The sequence below is a fragment of the Leishmania donovani genome, chromosome 29 (genome assembly GCF_000227135.1).
Source record: "Leishmania donovani BPK282A1 complete genome, chromosome 29".
NCBI classification, from domain to species: domain Eukaryota; phylum Euglenozoa; class Kinetoplastea; order Trypanosomatida; family Trypanosomatidae; genus Leishmania; species Leishmania donovani.
This window is the reverse complement of record NC_018256.1, coordinates 1,104,052-1,120,657: the sequence shown is the minus strand read 5'-3', so window position 1 is coordinate 1,120,657 and position 16,606 is coordinate 1,104,052. Positions and strand designations below refer to the sequence as shown.

The 16,606-nt window shown below is 58.7% G+C and overlaps 4 protein-coding genes across 4 annotated transcripts; all 4 read right to left on the bottom strand.

Moving 5' to 3' along the window:
• Positions 1-1,854: 1,854 nt before the first annotated feature.
• Positions 1,855-3,315, bottom strand: LDBPK_292620 (ATP-dependent phosphofructokinase; the record flags this gene model as incomplete). The annotated part of the gene is made up of 1 exon (XM_003862632.1): positions 1,855-3,315. The coding sequence occupies one exon, from the start codon at positions 3,313-3,315 to the stop codon at positions 1,855-1,857; it is 1,461 nt and encodes a 486-aa protein (XP_003862680.1).
• A 2,797-nt stretch (positions 3,316-6,112) lies between these two features.
• On the bottom strand, positions 6,113-7,450 carry LDBPK_292610 (vacuolar protein sorting-associated protein 4; the record flags this gene model as incomplete). The annotated part of the gene is made up of 1 exon (XM_003862631.1): positions 6,113-7,450. The coding sequence occupies one exon, from the start codon at positions 7,448-7,450 to the stop codon at positions 6,113-6,115; it is 1,338 nt and encodes a 445-aa protein (XP_003862679.1).
• A 1,825-nt stretch (positions 7,451-9,275) lies between these two features.
• LDBPK_292600 (protein kinase, putative) lies at positions 9,276-10,619 on the bottom strand (the record flags this gene model as incomplete). The annotated part of the gene is made up of 1 exon (XM_003862630.1): positions 9,276-10,619. One exon carries the CDS (start codon positions 10,617-10,619, stop codon positions 9,276-9,278), a length of 1,344 nt encoding a protein of 447 aa, XP_003862678.1.
• A 1,717-nt stretch (positions 10,620-12,336) lies between these two features.
• LDBPK_292590 (hypothetical protein, conserved) lies at positions 12,337-14,877 on the bottom strand (the record flags this gene model as incomplete). The annotated part of the gene is made up of 1 exon (XM_003862629.1): positions 12,337-14,877. One exon carries the CDS (start codon positions 14,875-14,877, stop codon positions 12,337-12,339), a length of 2,541 nt encoding a protein of 846 aa, XP_003862677.1.
• Positions 14,878-16,606: the final 1,729 nt, after the last annotated feature.

The window sequence follows — 16,606 nt, the reverse complement described above, 5'->3', positions numbered from 1 at the left end:
TTGCAGGCGCTGCTTTCATCTTTCTTCAGTGTAATCTTTCCATTGATGTTGTGCAACACCCGTGTGAGAGCGTGCCTCTCTGTGTGTAGGGGTGACCCCGCCGCACGGCTTTGGTTAAACGAGCGAAGAACAGAGAAAAAAAAAAACCTTGGCTCGGTGGGTGTGTAGGCCACGGAATGTGGGTGGTTACCTTCGCATTTGCATGTGCGTGTGCTCTTCCCGTCTTCGGAGGTCAACGAGTGTACACCGCATGTCTGTTTCGCCCCCTCCACCCCCCCCACACACACACACACAGCGCTGGTCAAGGGAAGAAACGACAAGCGCTGAGAACGGAAGCACAGGGGCGCCCATCTGACGTGCAGGCAGCGATTTCCAGAACTCTCCTCTCCCTTACGGAGGGAAGAACGAGCAGGGAAGCAGCATGGAGGAAAGGAAAGGAGTGGAGAGACAAAGGCATAGAGAAGCGAAAAGAGAAAGAGCGAATCAGACAACAACGAGAGAAAAGGGAAAATTAGAACGGATCAGTGAATAGGTCTTTTGAGGAAACAGCTCTTTGATGAGAACGAGGAATGGCGCGGCACTTCTCGGAGTTCAAACGTCGAGGAGGAGAAGGAGGAGGTGGTGGTGGTGGTAGGGGGAGGGGTGGGTGGAGGTTGTCGGTGAAAAAGCAACAGCAGCGTCTTCGCTCGAGCAAGTCGCGCCATCCTTCACATTCTAGCACAAGTAGGCATGCCTTTAGGAAGACAACGTCAAGCACACGCCGGAGCGCAGCGAAAACGCACACGAAGGGCAGCGAGAGAGAGAAAGAGAATGATGAGAATCGAGACAAGAGGGGGGAAGAAAGTGGGTCGGCACGCCTTAAAAGGGTGCATTCTCTACCACGCCATCACCTTGACCGCCGCACGCTGCGGCGACACACACGCGCACACACGCAGCTCAGCGTGTGATGAAGCACCGACGCTCCCAAGACAACAAACAGCAGAGCACTTGGAGAGGTGTGCAGAGAGAGTGAGTTGAAAGGGGGAGAGGGGGTGTGAAGGAGAGAGGGAGAGGCAACAGAGTGCAGAGAGTTCACACACGCGTCCTGCGTTCGTAATGCCGAGATGCACAAGCGCATGCCTTGCCCAGCAGTAAGACGAGGCGGAACCAACGGGAAAAAAAGGTGAGGAGAGGCGTTCATGACTAGACGAGAAAGCACCAGCCGTAAGAAACCCCAACAACGAAGGCATCCAGAAACGCACGACGAAACGAAGCGAGGTCCCACGCGGAGAGAAGGCGTGGGAACGAGGTGCATGCAGCGAACCCCAACAAGCGCACGTCGTCGAGGCACGCGCACACGTACACATGCACACGCAGCTGGTGAAACTCCAATCTGCCGCATCCCACTTCTGGTAATACTGGGGCGAAAGTAGAGAAGTCCCAAGCAGGCGAGCACGCCTGAGCGGAGGGGTGTGTGACCAAGTCTGGGTGGGTGCAAGTATACTGGTGCCAGTGACGCGCCAACGTATAGAGAATCGCCGCCCGTACCCCTCTGCGGCACCGCAGTTGGGCTTTTCACGTCTGAGGGTAAATACGCATGACAGTCGTTGCTCCTCTTCACAACCTCCGTTGGCTTTCCTGATTTTCTTTTTTTTTGGATCTTCGCCTCGCGCTTGCTCCCCATCACGTCCCCCTCTCCCTCAATCTCTTGTCATTCTGACAAGCCCTCTCGCTTTGGAGGAGACACCGTCACCGTAGCGGGAAGTGGAAGTCTTACCTCCCCGCCCTCTCCCTCCTCCCTCTGTCGCACGCCTCTCTTCCCTCTACACACGCGCGCACGCACGCCGGCTCCTTCTTTACCCCCCTTTATGTACATTACACCTTAGACGCCAGGCGCGCAATTATGCGCTCACGCTCAACATTCAGCGACTCCAGGTGGCGGCGCAGGTCCTGCTCGTTCCACTGCTGCACATCGTCGCTCAGGCCCACGGTGATCTCACGCACCTGGCGCCAGAGGGCGCCACGGAGACTAACGACCCGGCGCACCGACGTGGCCGCCTTGATGGGCACGAGGATATAGTTGTTGTAGCGCATTGAGATGATGCAGCCGGTGGCACCGGCCATGGCCTCGTGCACGGCAAGAGTTGCCAGGTTGGTGCAGAAGAGCGCGTCGTTGGAAGACGGCGGGCAGGCGCGGATCATGTACGAGGGGTCGATATATTTGACAGTACCCTGCGGGAACTTCTCCTTGTTTGCTCGCAGCCAGCTCTCCACCTCCTTCTTCAGGATGAAGCCAATGTCGACGAGCTTCTTGTTACCGGAGGCGTCATGGCCGCCCGTGCCGGTCTCCCAGTCCTGGCCGAAGCCCTCGGCAACCACGATGACGCAGTTGCGCGACTGCTGAAGGCGGCGCTCAATCAGGCGCATCACCGTCTCCTTTGGCAACGGGTTCTCAGGAATGAGGCAGATGTTCGCCTGCGCGCTGGCCACAGTCGTCTGGGCAGCAATGAAGCCGCTCTCACGACCCATCAGCTTCACGATGCCGACACCGTAGTTGAGGGACACAGCCTCGGCGTAGGCGGCGCGCACGGCGTTCACAGCTTGCTCGACGGCAGTCTGAAAGCCAAAGGTGCGGTGGGAGAAGGCAAGGTCGTTATCGATCGTCTTGGGCACACCGAAGACGGCGATGTTCTCGCCCCGGCGCTTGGCCTCCTCGTAGATCGTTAGCGCACCGCGCTGCGTGCCATCACCACCAACGGTGAAGAGGATGTTGATCTTCATGCGCACAAGCGTGTCGACCATCTCCTTCGGGTTCTGCGGACCGCGAGAGCTACCCAGGATCGTGCCACCGAAGCGGTGAATCTGGCGCACATCCGAGCGGGACAGCTCTATGGCAGTCTTGCTGCCCTCCTTCGACAGGCCCCAGTAGCCGTAACGGAAACCGACAACGCGCTTGACGCGGTAGGATATGATGCCCGTCAGCGTGATGGAGCGGATGACGTCGTTCAGACCAGGGCAGATGCCGCCGCAGGTTACAATACCGATGGAGGTCTCGGAAGGGTTGAAGTGGAGGTGCTTGCGGGCGGCAGCCAGTTCGCACACCAGCTTGTTGCACGACACCGGGTACTCGGCGTCCAGGTCCTCCTGCGGGCGAGGGTCGTACATGATGTGCTCCACCTTGTCGCGGTACTCCTCACGGAGAATGTGCTTCTTTGAGGGGTTCATGTACTTGCAGCCGGGCAGGCGCTCCACCGTCAGGTCGGCGGCGGTCACCTTGGACAGCGGTGCCTGGTACGACGGCACCATCTTGGTGTTGAGATGGTGGCGAGTCTCCATTTTGAGATTCGCAACACGGATCTCTGCTGAAATAATGAAAGTCTCTCGCGTTGAGTGAGCAGTACACCACACAGGCCAGAGGAAGTTGGAAGCAGTGAAGTGATCGTGCGGTGGCGGGTACTGGAAACTGGAAACCGAACGGGAAAAGCGAGCAAAAAGAAGGTACGTTTGAGGAAAAACTGATGCGGCGATGGCGACGGCGATGGTCGGGAGAGGCAGTAAGGGAAGCGGAGAAGGAGATAGAAGGGTTAGGTGAAGAAGTGGATCGGGGAACGGGCAAGGTAGATAGCGCCATGTACCGTGCGAGCAAGCGACCAGGGGTTTTGTTTAGGAGCACACGACGAATTCCAGTGGAGAGCGCGAAGAGGTTGAAGGATGAAGGGAATGAGGGCAAAGGTGAGAGACAAACAGATAAGGTACCCGTAAATGCACGTCTTCAGACAGGAGCGCACCGTCACGCCAAGAGAAACACAGATCCTTCCACATTCCTTGAAGCACCTGCAAGGGCAACCGCGGAAGCGCCCAGACAACCGTCTCGCTTTTTGGACCCCTTCAACTGGGGTGCCGGTGCGTATCAAAGACGACCGACCGAAGGCGCACGACAATCAGCATGCACCGCCGACAACATAGCGCAAGAGAGGCGTAAAGAAATAGCGTCCTCTTCTGTACTGTGTCCATTCGTCCATAGAGCATGAGTCCACTCGATCTACCGGCCTACCACAGGCCGCATCCGCGTGGTGCAAAAGCAGCCGTCGGCACACGCGTGTTACAGCAATGCGCCGACCCAGTCATCTCAGCACGGCCTCGGCCTCAAACGCCACCCACCCGCCCGTCCCACCGCGCCCCCCCCCCCTCAGGTCGCCTCACAGCAGCTCTCACGACGCCGGTCGCCACTTGCTGCGTCCCTCTCGGCGTCGCGCCGGTCCCCACATCAGCAGGCAGCGTGAGGGTCGGGTGGCATGCGTTCGCGTCACCCCGACGCTCTGCCCTTCATCGGTATAGTGCAAGCGTGTGCTCACCGTCGCCGCTCGCTCTCACGCAGCGCCACCCAGGACCTGACCGCCGATATCAGTTGCTATGAATCGCTCTGACCTCCCTCCGGCTTGGGTGCCCGGGCCATGTCACCACCACAAGTGGTTCCGCATTGGCAGGAAATAGAAGGGGGAGGGTGCTGGGCCCTGAGCATGCGACGCACCGAGAAGTCCTCCCGTGAGCGGGGCTGGCGGGGTACTCACAGGCGGCCGAAAAAGGAGTCGTAGATGTATAAAGCGGCGATGGTTGCTGGCCAATTTTCGTTTTCCTGCAGCGGCGTTTTGATTCGACATCCCGGCGACACAGAGAACGAGTGAGGGGCCCGGGGAAAGGCGGAGAGAGGAAGAGAGGTGGCGGCGGACAGGAGAGAGCAAAGACAAACACGCACAGCAAAGAACGAAAAAGAAAAAAAACGAGAAACCGGCACGGAGGCCGTCCGGCACTAAGAGCGCGCTCACTCCCAGACGGGAAGGGAGGGAGGGGCAAACAGAAAACGACGACGACAGCAACACCGAAATATACAAGCCGAACGAAGAGCCAGCGAGCATGTCAACACAAAGGCGCATCCTTAAGAAACAGCAACGCAAACATGCCAGAAAGTAAAGAAGGGGCGACGGCCTTAACAACACACACCACACGCACGAGGAGGAGAGAAACGGGAGAGGAAGAGCGAGCACCAACCAAGCAGACGCTCAGTCAGCAATAAAGCCAGTGATCCATGCACATGCCATAGATGACGGGTGCACACAAGAAGGAGCTCAAGCGCGAATCTGTACATACCCACACGCACCGGCGCATACTGTGTGCGAGAGCTCGGCGAAGAGTGAAGACCTCCTTTTTTTTTTTGGGGGGGGGTCGCACTGCGTTTTTCTGCTGTCTGAGTATCTTGTCTGGAAGCAAAAGAAGACGGTGCACGTCGCGAATCAGTGGGCGAGCCGACGACCATCAGCAGCAGTGGAAAGCGAAGGGAAGAGAGAGACGCAGCGAAGGAGGAGCATGACAATATCGAAAAGAACGGATAAAAATGTAGGAGGTCGAGAGCACGCCAGACATCGTAGAAGAAGCGGAAAGAAAAAGAAAAAACTCAGAAAAAAGAAGTGCCCAAAGTCAACATCGGCCAGTGAGCTCGCGAAGGTGAACTCGAGAAACGCAACGCAACAAGGGACAAGGAAATCATGGGGAGAGCCGGCAGCGACAGGGCAACGAAGGCAGGGCACAGCACAACCAAGAGCAAAGCAAAGTCTCGACAGAGAGCAAGGAAACGGTGTGGGCCGCACAATTTCGGAAGTGGGGCACAAGGGCGAAGGCCACACATGCGGCGCCACAGCATTGATGCCCGTCGATTTCACATGGTTTGAGTGCCGCATGTCTTTTTGTTTTTCGAAGTCATCCGTCAGGAGCCCCGCACCTCCTATCCCTCTCAATCGTACGCCGCCGCGGAAAGGGAGGGGAGAGAAGGAAGTGGAGGGAGAGAAGACACGGGGCGCGACGCGTGGCGAAGGGCGGCGGCACGGCGAGGGCAGAGAGGCGAGGAAGTAGGGCATCGTAAAAGGGCGACCGGAGAGGGGACCGGCAACACGCCACAGCTCTCCACTCCTCAGCCCACCACCTCTCGCCTCTCCCCTCTCCTTTTTGTGCATTTCCTCGCCTGTCTGCCTCCTTCTGCAGACTTTCGCTCCCCTGCTAGGATTCATGCCCCCTCCCACACACACACGCGCGCACTAACACACAGGAGAGCTCCATGGCCTCCTGACTCAGTTGCGGCTTAGCCCTCCTGGCCAAAGTCCGCAGTGAACTTGACGTGCCGCTCAATATCCTCGTCATTCACGGAGGGTTTGCTGGTGCGCAGCGCCTTTATGAAGTCCTCCTTGGTCACCGGCATCGGCATGAGCAGCTCCGGCTCCGTGATCTCTACCGCCGACATCGGGAACGCGTCCGGGTCACCAGGCGAGCACGGCAGCAAACGATTCTTCACCATGCGTGTGGGGTCGTGCGGGTCAGGGCCGACAACGCGCTTGAAGTGTGTCGCCACCTGCAGCGTGCGGATGCACTCCATCAGAGCGTTGCGCACAACGTTCTCGATATCGCTACCCGAGTACATCTCTGTACGCCTCCCTAGTTCCAGCCAGTCTTCGTCGACAAGCGTGTTGGGGGTGTCGCCCAAGTGAATCTTGAACATCTGCACGCGTGCCTGGAACTCCGGCAGCGGAATGTAAATACGGCGCTCAAACCGCCGCCGGATAGCGCTATCGAGCGACCACGGAATGTTGGTGGCAGCTAGCACGAGCACGCCTTCGTCGTCGTAACCCACACCCTGCATCTGCACAAGGAACTCCGTTTTGACACGCCGCGAGGCGTCGTTCTCGCTGTCGGAGCGCGCGGAGACGAGAGAGTCGATCTCATCCACAAAGATAATAGACGGCTTCCCGCCTGTCTTGTAGGCCTCGCGGGCCATCTCGAAGAGACTGCGCACGAGCTTCTCCGAGTCACCGAGCCAGCGGGAGAGCAGATCGGAGCTACTGACGCTGAGAAAGGTGCCGTCCGCCTCGGTGGCTACCGCCTTGGCAAGGTAGGACTTACCCGTGCCCGGGGGGCCGTAGAGCAGGATACCGCGCCACGGTTTGCGTTTGCCGGTAAAGAGCTGCGGGAACTTCATTGGCAAGATGACAGACTCCTTCAGGGCCTGCTTGGCTGCCTCGAGGCCGGCTATCTGGTCCCAGTGCACGTTGGGCTTCACCTTGACGATGGCGCTACCGAGGCTGCTGCGCATGCGCTGCTTGTCCTCGTCATCCTCCTTGGCTTTCTTGCTGGCAGACGCCGTCTTCTGCGCAGTTGCGCCGGAGCCGCCCTGGGTGGCACCGTCTCCGTCCTTGGAGCGGTCGAGAAATTCCTTGATCTTCTCGGCACGGGCAATGATGTCAGACACCTTGCTTCGCATGTACTCCCGCTTCGTGGGGTTCTTGTTCTCGTACTTGATGGCCGTCAGGAACACGTCGATCGTCTCCATGTACCACCGGTACGCCTGCTCGTATTCCTTGTTCTCATCCAGCGTTGCGGCCTTCTTGAAGAGCTCGACGGCCTTAGCCGTGAAGTCGACGGACATGACGACGAGTGCGGAAAAGAAAGGGGTTGGTGGAGTGGGTGAGTGAACGGTGAAGGAAAGGATGAATGATGTGGGCGGTAGCCGGATGATGGGGAAGGTACGGCAACAGAGAGGAGAGAAGAAAGCGAAAAGTAAATTGAAAGAACAAGGAGCAGAGCAGAGGAGAAAAAGGAATTGCCTCTCCGTTCTCTTCTCGCGGCGCGAATGCCCACACGGCCCAATGCGTATGTGTGTGGGAGGTTGTATGAGCCGATATCGAAGGGGATGTAAAGGTCGGCGAAACACATGTAAACCGGGAAGGAAAGAGCAGGGGAACCGATGAAGAAAAGGAGGGGAAGCGTGTGTTGGTGTTCGAGATCGAGTGAGAGGCTGTCTCGTAGAGCGAAAAGAGGCCCTTCACCGTTCTATCGACATCACTTCCCCGACCTTGCCAGCTCCCTGCAACACCGCAAAAGGTTGAGCAAGGAGACCAACTTCACCAAGTCGGGGGGAACGGGAGGCGGCCTGGAAGGAGCTGTGGCGTGCCACAGCCGAACAGCTATCCTCTAAACCGCGTGATGGTGGTCTCCGCACTCCCCTAAACGAGGGAGTTGAGGGTCCACACTCCGCGGATCAGCCGGGTTCCGCCGGGGAGGGAGGGAGGGAGAGGAAATAGGCCTCCTGCATTCAGTGATGCGTGAGCGTACTCCATTCGTCTACGTGGTTCTTTCCATGGACTTTGTTGAGCACACATGCGCCTCTTTTATTTCTCCTCTATGCCTTGTGGGAGCGGCATGCCGCAAAACACTTGCATTGACGTTAAAGGCAACGACGGCAGTTTTGTACAGATGTGGACAGGAGAGGGAGAACAGCAAGAAGCGAAAACAAGAGGCAGCCATGAAACAACGAAAGAAAAGCAAAAGAAAAAAAAGAATAGCGCAGGCGGAACAGCGATGGGGCGCTTCTGAAAAAAAAAGGGGGAGGCAACGAGAATGGGGACGTGGGCAACACCCAGATAGAAAGGCAAGGGGAGGGAGATGGGTGCAGCTTCTCCAGAAACACAACTGATGACTCCGGGGCGAGCGGGCGAGAAAAGGGAGAGCTCACAGACCCGAAGACATAGAGGCAAACGAAGACAAGGCAATGGGATGTGCAAGGACAGCTGGAGGCATGCGTACATCTTTGCTTGTCTATACGTTTAGCGGGAGAAGGATTGTATAGCAAGAGGAGTACACAGGCGTGGGGTCAAGGGGGATGGGCGTGCATGCCTCAGAGGAGCAGGGAAAGGGTCCATCACACGCCGAGCTTGTCTACTTTTCGTTTCTGCGGGAGACAGGAGAAAAGAAACAAGGAAAAAACAGCAGCAGCGGACTGGTACACACAGGGAGGCCCAACCACATAAAAGAAAGTACGAACTAAAGGAAAACCCAACCACTTCCATGCTGCAGTCCTGCAAGTGAGTATGTTATAGAAACGGCGGCGGCGTGATGAGCACGCAACGAAATAGGCGTCTGTCAAGGCAACGGCAGCACTGCTTCCTCTGTCACCGAAACAATGGCTGAAAGCAGCGACAAGAAAAAGAGCGGGTGAGAAACCACAGCAGAAAGCACAACGCAAGGTAGGGAGGGTGGGAGAGGGAGTGAAGCTGCCATGCGGGATGTGTGTAGGTCTACGTCTCTTCATCCATCATCCTCGATGCACCTCTTACCTCCGCTGCCCCTCACGCACACGCCACCAACAACAAAAAAGGACGCACCTGCACATCAAGTCCGCACAAATGAAGGCGTCATCGCCCATCTTCAGCTTTCCACGTTCCTCAGTGCCGCCTTCTCCACCTTCGCAGCCACTACTCCTTTCCCTCCATCAGGCGTTGCTCCATGATCTTCTGCAGGCGGTAGATGACCGCCCCCGACGTGGGACGTGCGGCGGGCTGGTGGACAAGCATCGCCACGACTAAGCGGATAAACTCCTCCGAGTAGGTGTACCGCTGCACACGCCTGATTTCGCGCTGAATAGCGCGCTTCAGTGACGATGGAGACCACTTAGAGGCAGAGAAAACCAGCATCTCGCCGGAGTCTGTACGCACGCATGGAAAGTCTGGCAGTGTGGCAAGCACGAACATCACCACACCAAGGCTAAACACGTCCGCTTTGGTATCGCCGTGACTCTTCTCCAGCTCTGGTGCGCGGTACTCATACGTTGGCGACAACTCGCGCCGCTTGATGACGCTCGCCGTTACGTCTACTGTTCGACAGAGATCCAGATCCATCAGCAGAACCTGCTCCTCGTGGTTCAGCAGCAGGATGTTCTCAGGCTTGATGTCTCGATGAACAAGCGGAGGTTCTTGTCGATGCAGGTAGTTCAGGGCGCCGGCAATCTGCAGAACAATGGAGCACAGCTTTACCTCCGTCACCGGTTTGCGCTGCCTTTCAATGAACTTTTTCAAATCGCCCTCGCTGTAGAAAGGCATAACCACGCAGATGCGTAGTGGGTCCTTCTGGACCGACACATCGAGGTAGCGGATGAGATGAGGGTGGTTCAGCTGGCGCATGCGTTCGACTTGCCGTGCCTGTGCCTCGAAGGCGGTGACATCTGTATCGTTGAACACCATCTCCTTCACTACAACCACCTCGTTCTCCTCCGTGTGACACTTGTACACGACACCCTGCGCACCCTCGCCGAGCTTCTCTCGCCCAAACAGCTTTCGGTATTTGGTGCTCTTTGTCGCTGCCACCGCCGCGGCCGCCGCGCGCGCTTGCGGAGGCGGCGCCGCCAACGGTGTCGCACTTGAAACGAGCGGTATCGGGAGCTGGCGCAGCATGGCGTCATCCACCTCGTGGCGGACGACCAGATTACGCGGTGCCTGTGACATAGGGCACTCGCAGCACAGACTACATTTCAGCTGACCACACTCGAAGCTAGTACCGCTCGCTACACAAGTAAAGCAGATGGGGACGGCGCACATGTCGCAGAAGAATTCAATGTCTCCGTACGAAATGTGCCGGCGGCACCGCCCGCAGGCGAAGCCGTAGTCGGGTGGTGTGCACCGCACGCAGAGGCCTACGCTCTTGCGGTTTGGGTAGCATGCTAGAGTACACTTCGCGCAGACGGCAGCGCGGCAGCAGACGCAGAAGTTCAGATCATTCTCCAGCGTCTCCAACTGGCACAGGGAGCATTGATACCTCGACATCGTCGATCGTACCACTCAGCTGCCAATGAATCGCCTGCCTTTGTTTAGTGCGAGTATGCGACCTTGTGCGCTCACAACCCAAGCAAGGCACTGTTCTATCTCGCAGACTTGCTGCGCCAGTCTGCACAGAACTCGGGATATGAACGGATTGGAGAGAGAAGAAGCAAGAGACCCAACGTAGATCAACCACCACTCCTGTGTGCGCGCTGGTGTGTCTATGTGTGTGTTTGTATGCAGTTAAAACGGAATAGTACGTGTTAGGCGTGTGTGCGAAGATGTATGCTAGCCTGGGATGCGAGGCCTGCGCCCGCTGTCTCACACACACACACGTTTCCGAGGCAACAAGTACATGCACCAAGGCGAGCTGCGCGCACGCTGGTTGCCGTCGGCGGGGAGGGGAAAAGGCACGGCTGCACGCTGCGGCAAACGGGAAGGAAAAAAAAAAACTAGGAAACCCGAATTCACCGCGCTCGTGCGCATCTTCTGTGCACGGCACACATATATATATGTGGATAAGCAAGGGGGAGAGGGCGTAGCGGAAAGGGAACACGAGTTGAGCAAAAGTCGGCGCGCGGTAATACGAGGTGAGGGGGAAATGTACACGCAGAGAGGAAGGGGAAACGCAAGAGTGTCCAGCCACGAGGCAGCAATACGTTCGCTTAGCCTGCTCGAGGGAAGGGGAGGCAGCGGCTGCGCCATGAGGCTTGTACTGAGCACACGCACCGGAGGGCAAGTGGTGCGTACACGCGAGCCACGCAAGAGCCTCATGAGCTCGGAGACCGTGGTTAGAGGAGCGGGGGCTTCTGTTAAAGCTGCCACCTGCATCGCATTTCTGTCCTTTATGAAGGGGTTCGTTTGTTCTTCGGCAGGGAATCGAGCGCTATGCGCTGAGCTCTCTGGGAAAAGGTGGAAGAGTGGAGTGTGTACTGAGTGGAGAACACAGCGAAAGAAAGCGCCATGCAGAGCGGGTACAGAGGGAGGGCGCGATGGCCAGGAAAAGGGCATCCATCCGCACTCTTGACGAGAGGACTAGCAACCACTACGAAGAACACAGCAGCACGCGGACGGGCATACAAACAGCACATACTCTAGAAGAAACAAGACGGGGCCAAATGGGGAAGTCGCATTCATTGTACAAGGTGGAGGGGGAGGGAAGGAACACACAGACACGCGCACACACGTACATATACATGGGGGGGGGGGGGGGCAAAACAAAACAACGATAGCGCAGTAGGCCAGTGGAATCGCTACCCAAAGACAAGAGGAAGACTCACCGCTCTCCTCCTCTGAAGTTGACTCTGCAGACACGGCGAGCGACGTGATGTCGCCACGCGCTCCGCCACGTTTGCGTCCTCCCCCTAAACCCGGAGCCCCGATACTCTTCGACGGGGAGGAGGAGGGGGGCGGCAAGGCAGCGCACAAGAACACACAGACGCACCACAAGCACACGCACACACGGAGAGGGTCGAAGGGAGCCTGCGCCCTCAACAAAAGGGCGGGAGAAAGGAAGGAAGGAGGCACATTTGCGCAAGATGCAGGAAGAAAGAGAGAGCACGAGAGAAGGCAGGAAGGTGTTCAACTCTGAAGTGATGACAAGCCCCTCGCAGGCAGCGTTGGATAGGTGCTTGGAACAAGATGTTTGCACTGAGCGCCGTCGACACAGATCATCAGCGTCTCCCCAACTACTACACTTCAAGATAGATCCCGTGGTTGATGGCTACATCTCTTCCAGCGTGGCTTGGGTTTGCGATAAGCGGCGGTCGAGATCCGTCGACGCGGTCGCCGTAACCCTCACCGCAATAGACGACTGTGACGACCAGGAACATCTGTCCTTACTTCTGTCGTTCGTCATAACCTGCTCGGTGCCGTAGTCGCCTCGGAACTGTTCACGGGCGCGGAACGGGGAATGGTTCTCACGCCTCGGCGAGAGGCTGTTGCGGTAAAGCCGCTCGCCAAACGGCACCTTCGGAAGCATCGCCGACAGGCGGCGTGCCCTCTCAGTGATTTGGGGCTTGAAAGACGGCCGGCGCATGGCAGAGCGGGAGGGAGACTTAGTAGGGCTGGAGCTGGGGGACCGGCGCACGTTGTAGAGGCGGTCGAACACCGACCTGCGCGGCGGTGTTGCGTCGTCGCCCTCAGAGCGGCGGCGCGTGTACAGCTCACACGCCAGCTTTGAAATTTCCGGCTTGTGCGGGTAGGTGCCACCCGGCGCTGGCGGCGAGGAGCTGCGGGGCTTGTACAGGCGCGTGAAGACATTGAGCTTCGGTCTTACCGAATTCTTCGCGTACTCGGAGATGACGGGCTTGAACGGCGGTGGCGCGGGCTGCTGCGGTGCACGGCGCGACTGCAACAGGCGGGGGGAGACGCGGCGAATCCGGTAGCGGCCCGGGAAAGGCTCTGAGAAGCCGGACGCAGAGGAATACCCGGGAAACCCGTGAGACTCGCTGAAGGGCGAGTGGCTGCGGTCCGTCGTCACCGCCGGTGACGCGTCGAGGCAGTTGTTGTACGAGTTGTGTATTTGAGGTCGGAAGGTGAGGTCGCGCCACTCCCTCGCCGCCTCCTCAGCGTCGCGCCTTTCCCGCGCGCGCAAGTCGAGCAAAACGCGCCGCCGATACGCTGGCATGGACAGGGGGAGCTCCTCTTCCTGCAGGAGTATGCTAGTGGGCATGGGGCTGCGCTTCGTGGCGGAGGAGGCGACGTGGGCACTGCGCACGATAGACCGCGCAGAAGAAGCCTGCGCGGATCGTCGCCGCGGGGCATCCGAGGCAACCGGTTTCTGCGCCGAACCAATGCTCGAGGATGCCGTGCGCGATGCGGCGAGGCTGTTCGAAGCACTATAGCTGCTTGAGTACCCGTACGAGTAGGAGTAGGAACCAGAGCCCTTATAGCTCGCACTGCCGGTGTGTGTGGGGCTGTCCGGCGCGGCAACAGTTGCGTGCGAGTGCGGTGACGGCGGCTTGGCCTTGAAGGACGAGGCAGATGGCGTCGCTGCCGACGGCATCTTCTCTCTGTCAAGAGGAACAGACGGGGTCGCGGACGCCTTTGCTACCCTAGCCTCTGCGCTGTGCGCAGACCGCTGCTCATCTTCGCTGATGTCAGATGCCTTGTCCGAGCCCGCCGATCCGGCGCTGTCGCCGTTCCCGTTCGCCAGCTTCGACCGACGGCGCCGCACCACCGCCTTGACGCGCTTCACATGGCGCCCCTTGGTTGCAGGCTTCTCAGCGTCGCCCGATCCTGCGGCCGCCGTCGCCGGATCGTCTGGCTCTTTGTGAACCGCATCTGGGCCTTGCGAAACGTAGGGTACTGGCAACGTGCTGTTTTTCGAGGCACCGCCGTCTTCCGCAGCGTCGGGAGCTGAGTGTCCAGCAAACGCGTCTGCAGAGGACCCGTGTCTGGACCGCTGCAACGAAGCCTCCTCTCCTTCGACCTCCTCCTCCTCCTTTGACTGTGCACAGTTTGTCTTGCTGGACTGCGCTGACGAATGCTCGGGGGAGGCAGCGCCTTCCGCGACGGGAATGCTTAGCGCTCGCTCCGAGGAACCCTCGGTCGCCCTTGCCGCGACGAAGCGTGCAGGGGAATCCTGTGCCTCGATGGAGGTCGTCTCCTCCGCGGACGCCTGCGCTGATTGAGCCTCGTTGCCTCTCACCGCCGCTGTCGATGTCTTCTTCCGCTTGCAGATGGAGAAGAGCCTGCAGCAAGCGCATGCCTTTCCCCGCTTGCAGAAGGAGAAAAGCCTACAGCAAGCAGACGCCTTCTTCTGCGTCGGTGGGGCTACCACCTCGTCGGCGTGTGGAGGGACGTTGCTGGCATGGACCGACCGCACCGAATCGTGCGCCTCGGCGTCGGCAGCGTCCCTTTGCTGAGAGCTAGGCGCCCCTCTTGCCGCTGCACTGGCGCTGGCATGTTGATGCGACGACGGCAGCAAGGAGGTCTGGTACGCCGCCGACCCGTCTAGCCTGTGGGGGTCAGGTGAGGTAGGCGGCAACGGGTTTGGTGAAGACGTCGGCGGCCCGTCTCTGTCCATCGTGTGCTCCAATGGCGGGGCTGCCGGCGGGGCTGCTGGCTGCGTTGCAGCCGGTGCCTCATTCTCAGCATTACGCGGCAAAGAGTGCAGGGTGTCGTTGCTGGCGCATTCGTGTACCGCGGAGCCGTGCGAGGAGCCATCCGCCGCATTGGTGGGCTCGTTCACGCGCGGCGCAGCCTCATCGGCGATGTCCGAGTCGCTGTCCTGGATCAGAAAGTGGCTAAAGCGCTGCATTACTGTCCTCCACAGGCACTTCACGAGAGCAAAGTGGAAGACGAGAGGGTGGCGGACGGTCCAGTGCCAGAGAAGGCGGCAGAGGGAGCAGGAGAGAATGGGGTACCGCGGCGCTTAGCAGAAAAGCATGGTCCAGAGCGGAACAAAAGACCAGGAGAAGGAAGAGGAGGGCGAGACGGTGGCGAGACACTGGTGCCCGTGTGCCCGTGTGGGAAGCTTGGCGCGTGTGTGAAGGGAGAGAGAAGCGGTGTGAGGGCAGGGCGGCTTCTACGATACCGAGGAGCGGATGCACAAAATATGCAAAGAGAGAATGAAAGCAAGCAGGTGGCAAAGGACGATTCATGAGTCGCGGGTGGATCGAGAAGGAGGGCCGAACAACCGCAGAAGTACCAACGCCGACCAGAGCGAAAAAAAGAGGCGAGCAACCATGTGGAGGAAGAGATGAGAGCCGTCGAAGCACGTTTTCTAGGGGGAGAAAACGGAGCAGAGGATGGAGACGTTCCACAGACGCAACAGAAACAAAAAAAAATGTGAAGACGGAAGAACAGAGAACATGCGCAGTGACACACTTCAGTGGGGAGCCGACACCAAACAAAGGCACACGCACCCACAATTGAGGCGCGGGGTAGACGAAAAGCAAAAGAGGCCCCGCAGGAGCGGCCTCAGCAGGAGAAACCAAAACAAGACGCGCGCTGCTGCGCCCAAGCTAACGACAGGCGCACGTCAGCAGCAACCAAATGCGAGAACGGACCGCATGCGTATACACACGCACACGACGGCCGCGCACAACAGATGAGCACGATAGAAACACACAAGGAACGAGATGAGAGGAGGATGGAAAAGAGAGAGATGGGAGCCTTTAGAGCACGAAGAACATGGGGGAGCCTCGGCAAGTAGACAGGTACGAGCACACGTGCACATGGATTAAAACCAGCGCAGGCGGCACGAATGCCTCCCTGCTCTAGCATCACCTTCGCATTCACTCTTCATGCGAGATCCACGCTGGTAAGGGATGTCGCTTCGTTCTACTCCTCAGCCCGCGCTCTCGGGACGTACGCGTGCGTGAGTGGACGAGGATGTCTGTCGAGAGGTGAGGGAGACTAGCCGAGTCGGACAAGTGAAGAGGGAGGTCTGCACCGGGTCCGGCTTCCATGATGGTAGTGCCCTCAGTTTTGTCTGCTTCCTGCGTTCGCCTTGGCTTTCGGTGTTGAAATGATAAAACGAACAAAAAAAGAGCGACTGTCTCGCCAAGGGACGGTGATGCACATAATGGGCCGCACAAACACTGTCACAGAGAGAGAGAGACGGAGAACGGAGGCACACCTGAGCAACGCATCCATTAAGTGAGCCTGACCGCCCGAAAAGAGCGGCTAGGAACGGCGGGCGACAAACGGAAAGCATATGCGAGCACACGTTACTTGCCGGCCTTCTCCTCCTTCGCGGCCTCCTTGCGCGCGGCGCGGGCGCTGCGGGCACCGAAGAAGCGCACGGCGGAGTGGTTCTTCTTCAGGAAGGCGTACACGCACATCGACTTCTCCTCGGCAGATACCGCGCGTGGGGTCTCGGCGGACGGGTACACCACAGCGCCGACAGCGGCGTCGCCGAAGCGCGAGCGGTCCTGGGTCGCGGCCTTCACCTCCTCCTCGGACGCCTCGCCCTTCTGCACCTTCTTGTGGTTCATCGGAAACAGCACAAGCTTGCTCATGTACGTCTTCAGGCGCTGCACGTT